Here is a 17,463-nt window from a genome sequence, read left to right on the forward strand (position 1 = left end):
TCAACTCCAAGAGCTTCTTATTATGCTTTTATTTTATAGTTTTTGGTAAAAAGTTACACGTTCGTATACATTATCCTAGGTTCTCAAGCCCTCCTTTTTTACATCTTCAAAAAGGATATCTCTTCAAACAAGCACAAGGGTGTTCGTATGAATCCACATTTAGCTAGATAAACGAAGACTAAACAGAATTCAAAATCCATGCTGCTTTTAGGATGCCATTGATATCTGGATCATCTCCGGCTTCTTTGTCCATTTCAAATGATAAACAAAACACCATGTTACAAGTTAGCAATAGTCACGAGTAAGTTCCTGACTTCTATTGCGAAAGAAGAAATCTTTCATTCTCTACGACATATCAAGTCATTTGTGATTTGGAAAACTCTATGTACTTCCCTCTATTCTGTTTTCCTAATCAAAATGGATTCTCTTCAATTGGAACTAGTTACTCCTAGATGATGATCAATCGGAACAAGGTTATTAATTCCCATTCAGACAGATGCCCAGGAGACTAACCTTTTGAATCTACAAGATATTACTTTCCCCCCCCCCATCCCGCAACTATAATTTGAAAAAGACTTGGCTGCTAAAGACTTGGCTGCTCAGCAGCTCCTGCTGAAATGTTCAGCAGCGAAGCAGCGTCCCTATAATTTCACCTTGCTGCCTGCCAAAGAAACAATGTCACAATTGTGGACATCTCAATATTATACATACATGATACTCATAGTAATAAGATGGTTAAACGAATGGGGTGTGATATCCACACACCTCATTTTACTTCTCACACACCTTTCTAATTTTCGGCCGTCAGATTGGATGAATTGAAAAAGATCAATGGACAAAAATTAACAAGGGATGTGAAAAGTAATTTGAGATGTGTGCATAACACACCCCTAAACGAATATATATACCAGCCGCCTCTGGCCATAGTGTCCTGTTCGAAAGAAAGCTTCCAGTCTTGTCGATAACCCTCCATGTACAATTGCATTATCTGTAGACCTGCCTTGGATGTGGTGGAAGCAACTTATATGAGAAGTCCTACTTTCTCTATGCATTGTCACATTAATAAAAAGAACATACAATGTTTCTTACATACTTTTGGAGTAAATGTGGTTGAGACCCAGAGAAACAAATCTTAATGCCTCATACGGTGACTGCCTCGGATTTGCTACTGAGCCTTAACCAACCAGCTTACTTCACAATCTGGTACAAGCTACATAAATCAAAATGATAAGAAATGTTCTTCAGTACTTTTCCTTAGGCAGAACTTAATTATTACATCTCGCAGAAGGCAAACAAATTTTTACAGTTACCCTGCTAGTCCATAGATGGCAGATTGAATGCATAGGCTAATAAAAAATCTGAGGACACGGCATCATCACCCACCTTATAAATTCAACAATTAAGATTACATTCTGATCCCCTGAAATCTGAGCTTGTTTGGACCGATTGCACAACAGTTCCTCTAGTTGAATGAAATCCATCGTAGAAAGTCACCTCCGAATTATGCTAAAAGAATAAAAGATGCCCCTTGAAGCTATAAACTATGAAACCCCTAAACAGGGAGAAGTTAGAGGAGAGGTACAGGAGGTGAAAAGATTACCCTGATGCCATGCAACTTCAAGTAATTGGGAAGTGCTCGTACGCTTATAATTAAAATGAACATAATTTTCCATAAACAGAACTTCAACTCCAACAGCACCTGTCTCGGGAAACAACAAACAACTTTGATCAATATCGGAGGGGGAAAATGATCATGTTTTGTTCATTTTGGAGATGCTTGAAAGTTTAAAATAGAAGTCGTACCTTTCAAAGAGTGGCTGACTTGAATAAGATTTACATCAACCATGCACACGAATTTGAAGTATTTGGGGACAAAGTCTTGTGTCTGGCTAGTGTGGTTGATAGTCAACTAAAATGAGCAAAGAGAGCATATCTTAATTATCAGGTTATCATATGATTTAAAAATATGACAAGGCAGTAAATCGTAGAGGGGAAGGAAATTCTACGAAAAACAGAGTTGAGCACATCAGGTATAATGGAATTGAGTAAACGAGACACGATATCGGATAATAAGTAGTAAACTAAACTGAAATGCGAGAGAAAAAAAGTAGAATGCAAGAGGAAAGAAAAAACTACCAGTGATCTTTGCGATATGTGAAATCTTGGGCCATTCTGGGCCGCTCTCCTTGTTGCATCTCTCTTTTAGAAGGGGACAACCAAAAATGTGTATCTCATTTAATTTGGTGAGACGTTGCATAGCTTCAGCGACAGGTAGATACATCAGATTCTTGCAACTCTCTGTACTCAGGAACTTTAGAGATGCAAGGTTACCCAACCACTCAGGAAGAGCCTCCAAGCCGTCAAAGGAATATATAACCAAATGTGTTAAAGAAGTGAAGTGCTGAACTTGTTCTGGTAGAGACTTGAGCTTAGGCCAACCCCACAAGCTTAATCTTTCAAGTTGTGACATAACCTGAAAAGGAGGGAATGAATCGAGCTCCTTCCCGAACCCACCAATTTTCAATACATTCAAGTGGGCGAGGCTGCATTGCGAAGATGCTGCTAACCCACCAGGTAAACTTTTTAGTCCTTCACAATCATATATAACCAACTCACGGAGGTGCGTGAGGCTTTCTAAACTTGGAGTAGTTTCTAGATTTGAGCAACTGCGTATTGTGAGATTCTCAAGAGAGGCAAACGGTTGTAGCCCATCTGGAAAATGCTTCAAACTGTTACAACAACTGATATGCAGTTCACGGAGGGATGTGCAGCCTTGTAAAGAACTTGGAATCGACTCTAGACTCCTGCAATACTTTATCGACAACTTCCGGAGAGATGGGAGGCTATGAATTTGAATCAAGGTGAGTTTATAGCAAGACGATATTGTCAGCTTTTGAAGAGAGGTACAATATTCCAACCCACTCGGTAGGCTTGATAATTCAGGACAATATCTAATATGCAATGCACAGAGAGATGGGAGGCCTTGTGTGATTGGAATTGTCGTTATTTTGGAGCAGTTTTGTATTTCCAATGTTTGAAGAGAGGTGCAGTAATCTAGCCCATCAGGTAGACTGGATAACTGAGGACAGTCAACAATAGACAATTCGCAGAGAGAAGTGAGACCGTGTATAACTGGAATGAACTCTAGACTATCGCAACGCTCTATAGCTATCTTCGTAAGAGATAGAAGAGTGTGAAGACCATCAGGCAAACATCTAAGATTATCACATGTAGAAATACGCAATGAATCAAGAGAGGTGCAACACCCAAATACATCCGTAGCAATACAAGTTAACTCCGGACAATCCTCTATCTCCAAACATGCAAGATTCTTGTTATTTTTCAACAACCCTTCTAGCAGAGAATCGAGTCCCCTTATTTTCTTTAATGTGAGACAAGTGAGAGTGCTGAGGTTGGTGCTTATATTTGCTATTGGCATGCCACTAACCGTGGAATCTATCTCTAACCTTTTAAGAGATGGAAAATGACTGGGGGCGCTTCTCAACTGATCACAATTCCTCAGAAATAGCTCCTCAAGGCAAGGAAACACCACTATGTTTTCTGCTGCTTCCATCCATTCAATTAAGTTCCTTGCATTATCTATATGTAATCCTTTCAATGCAGGAAATGAACTACTTGTTACCCACGATGGAAACTTATCACCCATAAAGTTGTATATTCCTAAAAGTTCCAACTTAGGGTGTGGTCGAAGGCCTTCTAGTACATCCTCATCGTTAACGCTGATTCTTGACCTGTCTGCCTTCCAGTCAAAGCCTAGTTTTCGGATGTTTTTCTTCTCCACTAAGTTTGCTTTCTTCGCTTCTTCTTCATCTCTCACATTCTCTAGATTATATATGCATAGGTCACCTTTCAGTAGCTTTAAGCCAGCCAGCTCCTCTATTCCACGACCTTTTTCCTTACCCCCGATGAAAACAGATAGTGATTAGAGATTAGCCAAACGCCCAATCCCAAGTGGATATATCTTATCCTCATGATCAAAATAAACATGTCTCAAGTTGATCAAAATTTTCAGTTCTTTTGGAAACTCTTCAAGCTTGAGATCACGCATTTTTAACGTTTGTAGATGATAAAGCTTTCCAATAGACTCGGGGAGTCTTCTGATCCTTGTTCTAGAAACATCCAGATACCTCAAGTGTTTCAACTTTCCAATTGAATATGGCAACTCACTGATATCAGCCCAATATAAATTTAGGACTCGTAAGCCTTTAAAGCTTGATAAGATGTTACCCAGAATTTCACCATTCACAAATATTGAGCGTAATTTTTGAGCATTTCCTTTTGGAATCCCCTGCAGTACTGAGGTAGAAACCTGCGCCATATGTCGAACTTCATTGCAGTCGCCTCTTTTTGGTTTTGATACAAGTATGGCAAGATCGTGCACAAGATCATGCATCTTGCAGTGGGTAATAGTGGTAGTAGTATAATTATCCATGGTAACATCTTCAAAGAAGGAGTTCTCCAAGAGAATATTAAAATATTCATTTCCCACATCCTCCATCTCTAGATTATTTTTGTTAGAAGGATGAAGCAATCCTTGAGCCATCCAGAGTTGGATCAACTCATCCTTTTCAATTTCAAAATCGTTGGTGAACAGTGAGCAATATGCAAAACATTGCTTCAAAAACGGTGATTTCAATTCATCAAAACTCAACTTCAAAACCGAAAAAATTCTTTTTTCCCCTTCTGGTATATCCCATGTTGTACTTTCTTGAATTGACTGCCAACCATCACTCCTACAACGCATCATATTTCCCAGAACCTAATGGTACATGAGTTGAATATTTACTCAATGACAATTGATTGGGTAAAACTAAGCAATAATAACAATGTACAACAATCATAAACATTTTCGATAAAAGAAAATAAAAATTTCATCAAAACAAGATCAAACCAACCACTATCAAGGAAAATGAAGACTATGCCAAGAACAAAAGAAAATCAAATGGTATTCCGTTCAAACTCTCTTCTTTTTCTGAGAAAAGAAAAAAAATGGTATTCATGTTGGAGCCCTAAGAACTCATTATGCCAATCTTTTCATGTTTAAAAAGTTATAATGAGATGGAAATTTCAAAAAATTAGTGATGAGGTATGAGTTTATTAATGAACAACAAATAAGAATAAGAAAAAAAACCATGTAACAAGTTCAAGTAAGCATACCTTTGCCACTAATGGAACACCTGCACATTTTTTAGCGATTTCCCTTCCAATTCTTTCTTGATCTTCGGTAATAGAAGCACTTCTATCTGCAAATGCTTTATCCTTCAATACGAGCCAACATTCTTCGTCTGATAGTTTTCCCAAATCATGCCTAGGAAGTGTTTGCACGACTGATGCAACATTTGTTAGTGTTTTAGAGAGAGCAAATTCGAAAGAGAAGAAGAAAAACAGAGAGAGAAGGTGGAGGTTCTTTTCTCTGCTATGACTCAGCAGAATAATGTTTTCATTAAATGTCTCTCTTACTTGCACACAACGTGCAAGAAAGGATATATAGCTTTACAAAAAACCTGTGCTGGATCAAGGACATTCAAAATAACAGATCTCAGCCACACATTTAGCTAATCTATAAGATCATCACACATGGCACTCATGACCTTTACATCTATATATCTTCTCACTTAGTATTTTAACATAAGTGCATACACATATTAACATCACAACTTATTTCTAATCAGCTAGAGACTTATAATTCAACACTCCCCTTTAAGTCTTAAGCTGATTTTACTCCAAGCAAATTTCTGAGATAGTTGAACCGATCTTTGGCCAAAGGTTTTGTGAAAATATCTGCTATCTGCTCTTCAGTGGGACAATAAATCAAATCAATGATTCCTTCTTGTAGTGCATCTTTAATGAAATGATACATTCTGTCTATGTGTTTGGTCTTTTGATGAAAGACAGAATTCCTAGTGATTGCAATGGCAGAAGTGTTGTCACAGTGAAGAGGAGTGGCTTCAGTCTGTAGTTCTCCGAAATCTTCCAAGACAAATCTCAGCCATATAGCTTGAGTAGTAGCCTTTGATGCACTTATGTACTCTGCTTCTGCAGTGGATAATGCCACACAACTTTGTTTAACTGAAGCCCAAGAAAAAACTCCACTTCCAAAAGAAAATGCATATCCAGATGTACTTTTGCTATCATCTGATGATCCACCCTAGTCACTGTCGCAATAGCCAATCAACATTGCTTTCTTGCCCTTTGTATACTCCAAACCATAGTCTAGAGTCCCTTTGATGTACCTGAGTACACGTTTGGCAGTTCCAAAATGCTTGCTAGTAGGGCAGTGCATAAATCTAGCAAGTAAACTAGATGCATACATGATGTATGGCCTAGTAGCAGTGAGATATAGAAGACTTCCCACAATGCTTCTGTATAACTCTTCACTTACTGCTTCACTTCCATCATCTTTAGTTAATTTCTCAGTTGCCACAAGTGGTGTGATCACAGATTTGCACTCATTCAGACCGAACTTGCTTAGTAAAGAACTTGCATACTTCTTCTGATGAATGAAGATGCTAGAGTCGGTTTGGATCACCCCCATTCCAAGAAAGTGATGTAACAATCCCAAATCTGTCATCTCATATTTCATCTTCATATCTTCCTTGAATTCTTCTAGCATTGTTTTACAGTTTCCAGTGTAGACTATGTCATCTACATAGATGGAAACAATCAAGACATCTTCTCCCCTTGCCTTTATGTATAGAGTTGGTTCACTTAGGCTCTTCTCAAAATCACACTGTGTGAAATAGTTATCAATTTCACCATACCAAGCTCGTGGAGCTTGTTTTAGACCATAGAGAGCCTTATGAAGTTTGTACACTTTTTCTTCCTTGCCTTTAACAACAAAACCTTCGGGCTGTTCAACATAGACCTCTTCTTGTAAAACTCCATTCAAAAAAGCCGATTTCACATCTAACTGATACAACTTCCAACTCTTGTGTGCAGCTAAGGCAATCAAAGTTCTAATAGTATCTAACCTAGCAACTGGTGCATAGGTCTCATTGTAGTCCAAACCAGGCTTTTAAGCATAGCCCTTTGCAACTAACCTTGCTTTATTCTTCAACACTGAACCATCAAGGTTTAATTTGGTTTTGTACACCCATTTAACCCCAATGACAGGTTTCTCCGTTGGTCTATCAACAAGCATCCAGGTGCCATTCTTTTCAATCATGAACATCTCATCATCCATGGCTTTTAACCAAGACACATCTTGTTTGGCATCTTCATATTTCTCTGGATCCATAATACAGAGATTACATTGTGCTAAGACGTCATCCAGTTTTCTCCACTTCAATGGTGTATGATCAAATGCTTGAGTATCCTTTTCACTCAAGTTTGAGTTGTTTACAGATTCACCTGATGTAAGTCCCTTAGATTGGACAGAATCTCCAATACTAAGAACATTCCTAGGTGAGCATGCTGTTGATGAGATAGGAGTCTGCATCATTCCTTCATTTCTTCCTGTTCTTAATTCATCATAAACAAGGTTTTCAGTAGTAGAGATAGGCTGCTCAGAGTTCACTTCCCAATTCCATACAGCTTCTTCATCAAAAACAATATCCCTTGATAATATCAACTTCTTTGATATGGGATCAAACACCCTATATCCCTTTTCACAAGTTGCATATCCCACAAACACCCCTTTGAAACTTTTAGGCTCAAGTTTATGTCTGTGCTCACTTGGAACATGAACATAACATGATGAACCAAATACTCTCAGATGAGCTATTCCTGGTTTCCTTCCCGAGTAGGCTTCAAAAGGTGTGATGTTTTTCAAAACCCTTGTGGGACATTTGTTTAAAACATACACAGATGTGTGAACTGCCTCTGCCCAGAGAAAATATGGTAAACTCTTCTCATGCAACATAGATTTAGCCATCTCAACCACAGTCCTGTTTTTCCTTTCTACTACTCCATTTTGCTGTGGAGTATATGCAAGGGTAAACTGCCTTTGAATTCCAGCTTTTTCACAGAATGAGTCAAATTCGAATGATTTGAACTCCCATCCTCTATCACTTCTCAGATACTTGATCTTGAAACCACTTTGTACTTCTACCATGGCTTTGAATTTTTTAAAACAGTTGAATGCATCAGATTTGTATCGCAGAAAATAGACCCATATCATCCTGGTCATATCATCTACCAAGAGCATGAAATATTTATTTCCTGCAATTGACTCATTTTTCATGGGTCCACACAGATCAACATGTATAAGTTCAAGTGGAGAAGTTGCTCTCTGTACTTGACTTCTTGGAAACTCTTCTCTGTGTTGTTTTCCAAATTGACAACCTGCACAGACTCCATTGTAGTCTTCAAGCTGAGGTAAGCCGTGTACCATATCCTTGTCTCTCAACTGTTTGAGACCATCAAGATGCAGATGTCCAAATCTCTTATGCCAAATCTCAGTGGAGTGAGTGACACTAGCCTTTAAGACTACTTGATTCTCAGATAATAAAACCAGTGGATAACACCTGTTCACTTTCTTCTTCACTTTCATGATTAAACATTCCAGTGATGGACCATCATACACACTGCACACTCCACCACCAAACACAAGAAAATATCCGTGCTCATCCATTTGACCTACACTTAGCAGATTCTCTTTTAAACCAGGCAAATACATTACCTCTCTCACATATTTTCTGCCCTTATTTGTGTCTATCACCAGTGATCTCATTCCAGCTACATTCACAAGATCTCCAGTTGGCATTTGCATCTTGCATATATGCTGCGATCTTGCATATATGCTGCGATCATTTTCTCATCGTCTTCTTCTTCCTCTGAGCTTCCTTCAACTTTCTTCTTCTTTGATTCTGAGATCGTAACCCCTTTTTCAACTAATCTCCATAACCCATGAGATTTGAAGATCGTCACCATCTTGATTCTCCAGAACTCGTAGTTCTCACCGGAGAAGATTGGAGTTCTCACCTCAGAACTTCCAAATCCAGCCATCTCTTAGCTTAGACGAAACGAACACAAATCGAAATCGGATTCTATGGAATTTCGGCGACTTCGCCTAAACCGGAACGAGCTCGAGTGTAGCTCAATTGCTTCATAGTTTACTCCCAGATCTCAAATGATCGAACCTGGCTCTGATACCATGTTAGTGTTTTAGAGAGAGCAAATTCGAAAGAGAAGAAGAAAAACAGAGAGAGAAGGTGGAGGTTCTTTTCTCTGCTATAACTCAGCAGAATAATGTTTTCATTAAATGTCTCTCTTACTTGCACACAACGTGCAAGAAAGGATATATAGCTTTACAAAAAACCTGTGCTGGATCAAGGACATTCAAAATAACAGATCTCAGCCACACATTTAGCTAATCTATAAGATCATCACACATGGCACTCATGGCCTTTACATCTATATATCTTCTCACTTAGTATTTTAACATAAGTGCATACACATATTAACATCACAACTTATTTCTAATCAGCTAGAGACTTATAATTCAACAACATTGACACTGCGAGTAGTGACAACAATGATGCTTCCTTGAGTATCTCTAACGTTTAACAAACAACTCATCAAATTATCCCATTGCTGAGGATCCTCGTTCCAAACATCATCGAGAATCAGAAGATATCGCTTCCCTCTCAAATCTTCTTGGAGGTTTTCACAAATTGCTGCCTTATGCTGTATTGCAGCCTTTTCTGGTTTAAGATATTCCAAGATCCCTTTTAAAATCGACTTGACTTTGAAAGGGGTGGACACACATATCCATATTCTTTTATCTAAGTGTCTATCTATCTCATATTCATGATATATCGATTTAGCTAAGGTTGTCTTTCCCAAGCCCCCCAACCCCACGATGGCCATAACCGAAAGATAATTCTCTTTATTTTTGCTTGAGTTGATCAAGGTTGTAACTATCTCAGACACAACCTCCTCCCTTCCAACAATGTACTTTTCATCTCGATCAAAGCCGGAGACTGTTTCCCTGTCAAGCACTCCCATATCATCAGAGGTTGCATCAACGAATGTTGACCTAGCAACTAGTCCAATACTAGCTGCTTCGTTCTTCAGATTTGCCAACGATGCAATAATGTTCTTAATTTTATGTGCCATTTTGAGCCGAAATGCAACAGGATTGTTGTGTGAAAAGAAGTTGAGCACCTTTTTCTTCATATGGTTTTGCAGTTCTACCTTGTGCCGGAGAACTTCATATTCGTATTCATCTAAGACATTGTCAGCATCAAGAGCTATGTCCTCAAGATCCTTCGCCCATATTTCCACAGTCTCGCCCCGAACGTGCGATTGTTGTGCATCCCGTAGCATAGCTTGGATCTTGGATAGTGAGTCACGAAGCCTTGTGAGTTCTTTTTTGAAACCCCAGAGAAGACTGAATTCTTGTTCGGCAAGTAAAGCGACTCTCTTCAGTATCCCCTCAGCAGCAAAAGTAAGGAATTCTGCCATCCTTCCTTCTTGTTTACTGATACAAGAAGACAATGAGTAACTAGTGGAGAAACCAGTAAGAAGTTGACCAACAAAAGAGAAACCCAGAAGCAGATTGAAGGCTCGTTAGACCATGTGTGGTGAGTGATTTTTATACATTATTTTGATATTTTTATGTAGGTTGGAGTTGGACTATGTGGTCAATGCCATTTTCTTTTTTCTTTTGGAAAAGTGGTCCGTGAATTATTGTTGAGAGTGAATCATTCATTGGAGGAATAAAAATTTGTTTACATTTATAAGTAATTTGATTATTTTTCATATAATTAATTAATTTAATGATGGAATCCAACTTTTTTTATGGTATTATAACATGTTGTTTTACGTGTGAAGCACAATAACCACACTTGCCCCACATCACGCGATTTGTATTATTTAGGTGCTAGACTTAAAATTGTGTCACATGTGAGGGAGCATGTTTAGAAAGAATCCCACATCGGAAAAAAAGAAAAAAGAAAAAAAATAAGGACATTGCATATGCTTCTAATTGATTGGACCACTTCTCATATTACCAATTTATTTTATGATGAAACCCAACTTTTTTTATGGTAATATAACAGGTTGTCCCACGTGTAAAGCACAATGGGCACACGTGCTTCGTGTAACCTAATTTGTGTTGTCCACATGCTAAGTTTAAAATTTTGCCACACGTGAGGGAACATGTTGAGAGTATGCCCACATCATAGAAAAGTGCTTAACTCATATATAACTAATTTATCTTATGATAGAACCTCAATTTTCTTGTAATTTGATAGATGTCTCTTGCATAGATTTTTCATTAGTAAGTAACATTTAATGTCGACACATATTTGATTGTTAGATGATCCAACGACTTAAATTGAGTGACCGAAGACTATTGAATCAAAACTTATATGGTGAATCGCAGACAGGCTGCCGGGTTAGTAAATTACAAACATGCATAGAGAACTAGTCTAAGTTTGAAACTTTCGAATAATTGCAGATAGATTTATCTGGCAATATTTGTCATTGCTTTCATGTCACATTGCTCAGGAGCAGTGTTTGTCTGTATATATTCTATTCAAAGCTTACCAAACTTTCTCGAACCATGTTATAAAGAAAACATCCAGGAAGCTTCCCTGTAATGTGTGATTTGTTATTTTATAGTAAATAACTACCTCAAAATGAAAAACATCGACACATATTATAACACGTATATTATATAAGTATACTTGGCCGTGCTCCGGTGACATACAATAATTACACGAATAGAAAAAACCAATGTTCTAAAAGTCGCTAGGCGCTAGTCGGACGGCGGGCTGGGGCCTAGCGCCTAGGCGGCTAGGCGAGAGCCTAGATGGACTAGGCGGATTTAAGTAAATCTATCATATTTCAGGTAAATAAGTGTCTGTTTCTATTTGAAATATATATAATTTCATCATAAACTACAAAATAGAATGCATATATATCATGAAGTATTGGAACATAATGAAAACATGTGAAATAAGGATATAATGTTTGTTCATTCAAGTATGCACCAAGTCTCTTACAATTTATTGGAAAAAAACAAAATGCAAAATGAAAGTTATGTATTTTCTGTCTAAGTGAGTTGCAACCTAGGCGGGTGCCTAGGTGGTCTAGGCGGTGGGCTGGGGCCTAGGCATTAATCGGGACGGTGGACTGGGGCCTAGGCATTAATCGGGGCCTAGGCGGCACTAGGTAGGGATTTTTAGAACAGTGGAAAAAACTGATAAATTTTAAATGATTGTGTAGTTGACGCAGAAATAAGTTGGTATTACATCAATATCTTATCACAACATGACATATTTTTCTAAAGTCAACATCAGAGAAGGTAATCTTCAGGGAAGATGCTTTGTAAGTTCAGATTTTGAATATGACGATCATATGACCAACGAGCAATATGGTTGTAAACAAGCCAAGTCAAACTCAATATTATCGTGCTAAGTTCGCCTAGTTGGGCATTGTTTACTTCGTTTTTCATGACGTGTGGACCACAAATTGCATTTTTAACAGGTCACCCAAACTCGAACCTTTAATAAGCTTTGTTTATATGGTCAACCTAAACTTACAAAAATGTTGCATAAAATTCTATTTAGACATTGAATTCATCCACTTCGAATAAAAATAAAACCTATTTGTGTGAAAAATGCTACCGAGGACATATTCCTTGAAACCTTAGGACAGCCTTAATGTCTACACCCACCACAAACCCTAACCTAAGCTCAGAACTAACATTTCTCTTCACACGTATCACTCATCTTTTTTCCCCCAACAAAAGAACAACATTCTTCAAGAAAATTAATCCTTCGATCAGGAGACCGGGTTCTTGATTCCACGTTGCTCCGTTATTTGTTCATCATTAAAGTTTTTGTTTTCTAATTTGTGTTCCAGAAGAACAATGTCATCTTTCTAGAATTAGATCCTTACTTCATGGACTGATCGGTACAACATTACAATGCTCGCTATAACACGATTTTCCTGCGTATGTTTGGACCAGAGGTTTGCAAGTATCACGGGATTTAGGCTAATTAGTTAGGAATGCACTGATTCGATGAGGAATTTGAAATGACTTGACATAGGATCCACAATCACTCGACAAAGGTAAAGACTACTAGAATTCACGAACCACAACATGCTTTGAGAATGTCTTTGATATCTGGATCATCCCCAGCTTCTTTATCCTACTCCAACCGGAAAAAGAAATAACAAATTAGGAAAAACGACCTGACAACTATAACTTTTATAAGACGACATTTAAGAGCTCATTATCATTCTCTAATTGATTCTTAATTGTGAAATCCTTTTCATGTTACATAGTTCAGTGATCTCTAAACAATTGAGTTTGCAGTGTTTTTGCCTAAAGTGTGATATTATCAAGTGGGGGAGAAAAAAGGGTGTTTATTAACATGAAATTCCTAGCATGAGAATCTAGAAGCCCGAAAATGCCATGAGCAAGAGTTCCTGTCTTAATGGGAAAGGAAAGAGGAAATCTTTTAACGGATCTAATTGTAAATATTGGTTCATTTTTACTTTGAGGAACATTTGAAAATCCCCTCGTTTCTGTTCTCCTAATCAAAGTGGAGTGTTTTATCAGCAAATACTGCCAGATTTCATGGTGAAGTTTCAATCTGAACCAATTACTATCACGTGATTAACTCCCATTCAGACAGAAGGACGGAAAGACTAACCTTGTGAATGTACAAAATGTTACTTTTACCAGGGCCTGCAACTATTATTCCACCTTGCTGCCTGCCAAATAAACAAGAACGTAACAAAAGGTGAATCCTCTCATGATATATAACTTGTCGTAAGATATGGATATACGTATATACCAGCCGCCTCTGGCCACAGTGTCCTGTTCAAATGAAAGCTTCCAGTCTTGTCGATAACCTTCCATGTACAACTCTATTATCTTAAGACCTGCCTAGAATGTGGTGGAAGCAACTTAGATGAGAAGTCCCACTAGCTACCTTTATAAAAGAACATGAAATGTTTCTTACTTTGGGAGTGAATGTAGTTGTGACCCCAGAAACAAATCTTAACGCTTCATACGATGAGTGAGTAGGATCAGCGTAAACTTCTGAAATACAATACTGAGATGCCTTAAGGAGGAGAAAAAAAAAAGAACCCTTCAAGGTAGAAAACACAAGCTCTCTCGAGATTTACCTCCCTTGAATTTTGTTTGCTCAGAAAATGCTTTTGCCTACACGAATTAGCGCTCATGGTTATAAACGGTCATTTCACTTAACAAATCAAAACAAGGAATAGATAACGAAACCTCGGAAAAAAATTAACTCTCAACCGATGGCAGATGAATCAAATACAGTTTCTAAGGGCAAACCTGATCAGTACTACCAGGTCCGATTAAAACAAGCGCCACACCAGATGCATCCATTATATCCTGTCAACATACAAAGAAATGTCAAAATTGTGTTGCGACCAAAGAGATTTCAATGCAAGTGCAGAAACAATCGTCTAATATTCAATTGACGAAAAACTAAGGAGCGCGAAAATCGCTACCCAAAGGTAATTACGCACATCCTCCTCCTCGGGGAGGCTTCGGTGTATGCCTTGCGGAAATGGCAAAGTTCCCCTTCAACAATTAAATTTAACACGTACTAATCTTTTATGGCAAGGAAGCTGCAAATTATATATAATGATCAATGAGTAAATACCTTCTTTGATGCAAGATAGTCAGCCCGCTTTCGGCAAAAGACACATCTGATAATTAAACAACGCTTTAATTCTCAACAAATACAGATTAACGATTGCTAATCAAATCTCAGTACAGAAAGAAATAGTTCAATTGGTAATAGAAACTCACCCGAAATGGCGCGCAAACGCGACGACAGCTGTCCTGTCCTTCCACAAATCCGATATCGGAATCCCGTTCCCGTTCAAATCAAACACTTTCACCGTTTCCAATAAACTCGCCGCATCTTCACCGCTCAAAGAAGAGTCGATCCCTGCTCACGTCCTCACAGGATTATAATAGTTTTCTATTTTCTAGATTTTCTTGGAAACCAAACAGATTATTAGAAAAGGGAAAACTTGCCGGGGGAGCCAGAGACGGCGGATGCTACGACCGCGGATTGGCGCGGTGAGAACTTGACAAGTCCGTTGCAGCTGTTGAGATTGAGGACGAAGCTGGACTTCAAATTCGATGATTGCGCGGGGAATACACGTGGAGTACTGCGATTGGGGGTCCGATTAAGCTGGAGGGTGCTGGAGAAGAGCGTTGCAGAGAGAGTAACCGCCATAGTTTCTCAGAGAAGAAGCGGTCGAGGGAAAGTGGCGACCTTTCGACCGTTGGTTTTATTTGTGGGAAATGAGAACACACGTGGCGATTCCTGAGCATTCCGTCCTACCAAGGGTGTAGGAACGGCAAATCGTTTAGCCTAACAAATTGGTTAAAAAACGACATCAGTCATTAGGGTTGAGCGGGCATAAAAACGAACGCTTTCCCAACAGCCAACTTTCTCAGTCCCCTCCACACCCTGCAAACTTCGCCATTTCAATGGCGGCCCTTACCCGCCTATCAAAATCCTCCTTCTCCTCCCTCTCCTCCGTCTCCCGCATAAGCCGGTCCCTGTACTCAGGCTTCGCGCCGGATACCTCCTCTCACGGCGCCTCGTCTTACAGCCCGCGCTTGGGGTCCACGCCCAATCTCGCGGTGAAGGACACCAAGGACCGCAGCGTGCAGTGGGTCTTCCTGGGCTCGCCGGGCGTCGGAAAAGGCACGTACGCCAGTCGGCTCTCGAATCTCCTCGGCGTTCCTCACATCGCCACCGGTGATCTCGTCCGCGAAGAGCTCGCTTCCTCCGGCCCTCTCTCCCAAGAGGTTTTTCATTCTTCTGATTGCTTACTTTTTTCATCAGATCTGCATTTTTTTTTTTTGGGTTTTGATTTTCTGTGCTTGTTTTATTGTGGGTTGCAGTTATCGGAGATCGTGAACCAGGGGAAGTTGGTGTCTGATGAGATCATAATAAACTTGTTGTCGAAGAGATTGGAGGCTGGGGGAGCTAAAGGGGAACTGGGTTTTATTCTCGATGGCTTTCCTCGAACGATTCGACAAGCGGTAAGTGTTTCCGCATTCGAATGGTATAATGTGATTCAAAGTAGTATAAAAGATCTTAAATTTATAATTGAATGTGGTCGTGATCCGATTTAAACGAATTTGATTGATCTGGATGAGCAATTGACTGATTGAAAGCAGATATCTTGGAATTGCTAATGTTACGTTGTATTGAATTGGTGGAAATGTGCTTGAGGATTGATTGTGTGTAACAATGTATGTGTAGGAAATATTGGAAGGGGTGACAGAGATTGATTTGGTGCTCAATCTGAAGCTCCGGGAAGATGTGCTGCTCGAGAAATGCCTTGGGAGGAGAACTTGTAGTCAGTGCGGAGGAAATTTTAATGTGGCGTCCATTAATGTCAAGGGCGCAAATGGACATCCTGCAATTAGCATGGCTCCACTTCTCCCCCCTGCACATTGTATGTCAAAGCTTGTTACTCGAGCAGATGACACTGAAGAAGTGATTAAACATCGGATTCACGTTTACAATGAGAAGGTATTGCTTTATTTTCCTGATGATTAGTCAGGGGCACATTTGAATAACATTTTTAAATGCTATGAGTGATGAAAATAGAACATTTCCTTTCAATGTTATATTCACTTCATTTTGATGATTTTATTTTTAATGGTTCTCCCAGAGTCGGCCTGTAGAGGAGTTTTACCGCAGTCGAGGGAAACTGTTGGAGTTTGATTTGCCAGGAGGGATCCCGGAGTCTTGGCCCAAGTTGCTTGAAGCTCTTAATCTCGATGATTACAAGGAGAAGCAGTCTGCTGCTGCATAACTTATTATATTGCACCTTTAAAAGGTGAACACGCCATTCTCTTGATGCGTAAGGTGCTAGCTAGGGTTTTGGACAATTTCAATTTTTTGGACTGTTTTTCTCATGGAGAGAATTCAGTTATATTGCATTGGGAGCGAGTCTTTCCATTATTACTGTTTAGTTGAGGGGATGATTTATTTACTAACAATTTTGGCAGCAATAAGCCCCGGTAAAGGAGGCTGAGCATACTGTATTCTTGTAACGTATAATAGATTAATGTAGGACATTGCGTCCTGTGGGGCTCAATAAATGGTTTTGATACCCCTCAAGTAAAACCTGTTCTTATGAGTTTTCCATTTGTTCTCTGGGACGTGATGATATTCTTACTTATCGTTTATATTTTCTTCTTTGGACAATGACAATTTCTGTGCCATAGTTTAGTATCAGATGAATGAGTTATGCTAAGATATCTGATGTTATGATACATGCTCATTCTGATAGGGTCGTTGGCTGTTATATAGCTGCGTTCGACCTTTTTTTTCTTCAGATTTTTCTTGCACTGGCCGAATTGATTGGCACTAGTACTGCCAATCATCAAGTTATCAGCTGCAGATATTGAATCGGCACAATACCAGCTCTTGACTGCATAAGTTGAAGCGGTTTCAAGATAGAATGTGCCGT

The 17,463-nt window shown here is 39.1% G+C and overlaps 4 protein-coding genes across 6 annotated transcripts; 1 reads left to right on the forward strand and 3 right to left on the reverse strand.

Moving 5' to 3' along the window:
- Nucleotides 1-51: 51 nt before the first annotated feature.
- Nucleotides 52-3,667, reverse strand: LOC126592014 (putative disease resistance protein RGA4). Of its 3 annotated transcripts, XM_050257765.1 has the most exons (7): nt 2,137-3,667; nt 1,804-1,909; nt 1,601-1,699; nt 1,384-1,527; nt 1,094-1,210; nt 909-1,000; nt 53-661 (listed from the first exon to the last, which is right to left on the reverse strand). In XM_050257765.1, exons 1-2 carry the CDS (start codon nt 3,665-3,667, stop codon nt 1,890-1,892), a joined length of 1,551 nt encoding a protein of 516 aa, XP_050113722.1. In that variant the 3' UTR covers nt 53-661; nt 909-1,000; nt 1,094-1,210; nt 1,384-1,527; nt 1,601-1,699; nt 1,804-1,889. The 3 variants fall into 3 exon arrangements, with proteins under 3 accessions (XP_050113721.1, XP_050113722.1, XP_050113724.1); XM_050257764.1 differs by having other exon boundaries at nt 52-661; nt 909-1,210; nt 1,384-1,506; XM_050257767.1 differs by lacking the exon at nt 1,384-1,527 and having other exon boundaries at nt 909-1,210.
- Nucleotides 3,668-3,942: 275 nt separating this feature from the next.
- Nucleotides 3,943-10,653, reverse strand: LOC126592013 (putative disease resistance protein RGA3). Its single transcript, XM_050257763.1, has 3 exons — nt 9,468-10,653; nt 5,179-5,354; nt 3,943-4,780 (listed from the first exon to the last, which is right to left on the reverse strand). The coding sequence occupies exons 1-3, from the start codon at nt 10,426-10,428 to the stop codon at nt 3,944-3,946; spliced, it is 1,974 nt and encodes a 657-aa protein (XP_050113720.1). The 5' UTR covers nt 10,429-10,653; the 3' UTR covers nt 3,943.
- Nucleotides 10,654-12,943: 2,290 nt separating this feature from the next.
- LOC126593676 (thioredoxin-like protein AAED1, chloroplastic) lies at nt 12,944-15,255 on the reverse strand. Its single transcript, XM_050259781.1, has 9 exons — nt 14,999-15,255; nt 14,768-14,909; nt 14,619-14,664; nt 14,285-14,344; nt 14,110-14,146; nt 13,944-14,023; nt 13,776-13,867; nt 13,632-13,692; nt 12,944-13,124 (listed from the first exon to the last, which is right to left on the reverse strand). The coding sequence occupies exons 1-9, from the start codon at nt 15,201-15,203 to the stop codon at nt 13,062-13,064; spliced, it is 786 nt and encodes a 261-aa protein (XP_050115738.1). The 5' UTR covers nt 15,204-15,255; the 3' UTR covers nt 12,944-13,061.
- A 121-nt stretch (nt 15,256-15,376) lies between these two features.
- On the forward strand, nt 15,377-17,117 carry LOC126593675 (adenylate kinase 1, chloroplastic-like). Its single transcript, XM_050259780.1, has 4 exons — nt 15,377-15,784; nt 15,881-16,021; nt 16,245-16,517; nt 16,660-17,117. The coding sequence occupies exons 1-4, from the start codon at nt 15,461-15,463 to the stop codon at nt 16,801-16,803; spliced, it is 882 nt and encodes a 293-aa protein (XP_050115737.1). The 5' UTR covers nt 15,377-15,460; the 3' UTR covers nt 16,804-17,117.
- The last annotated feature ends 346 nt before the right edge of the window (nt 17,118-17,463 follow it).

Source organism: Malus sylvestris, chromosome 12 (assembly GCF_916048215.2).
Source record: "Malus sylvestris chromosome 12, drMalSylv7.2, whole genome shotgun sequence".
Taxonomy (NCBI): Eukaryota; Viridiplantae; Streptophyta; class Magnoliopsida; order Rosales; family Rosaceae; genus Malus; species Malus sylvestris.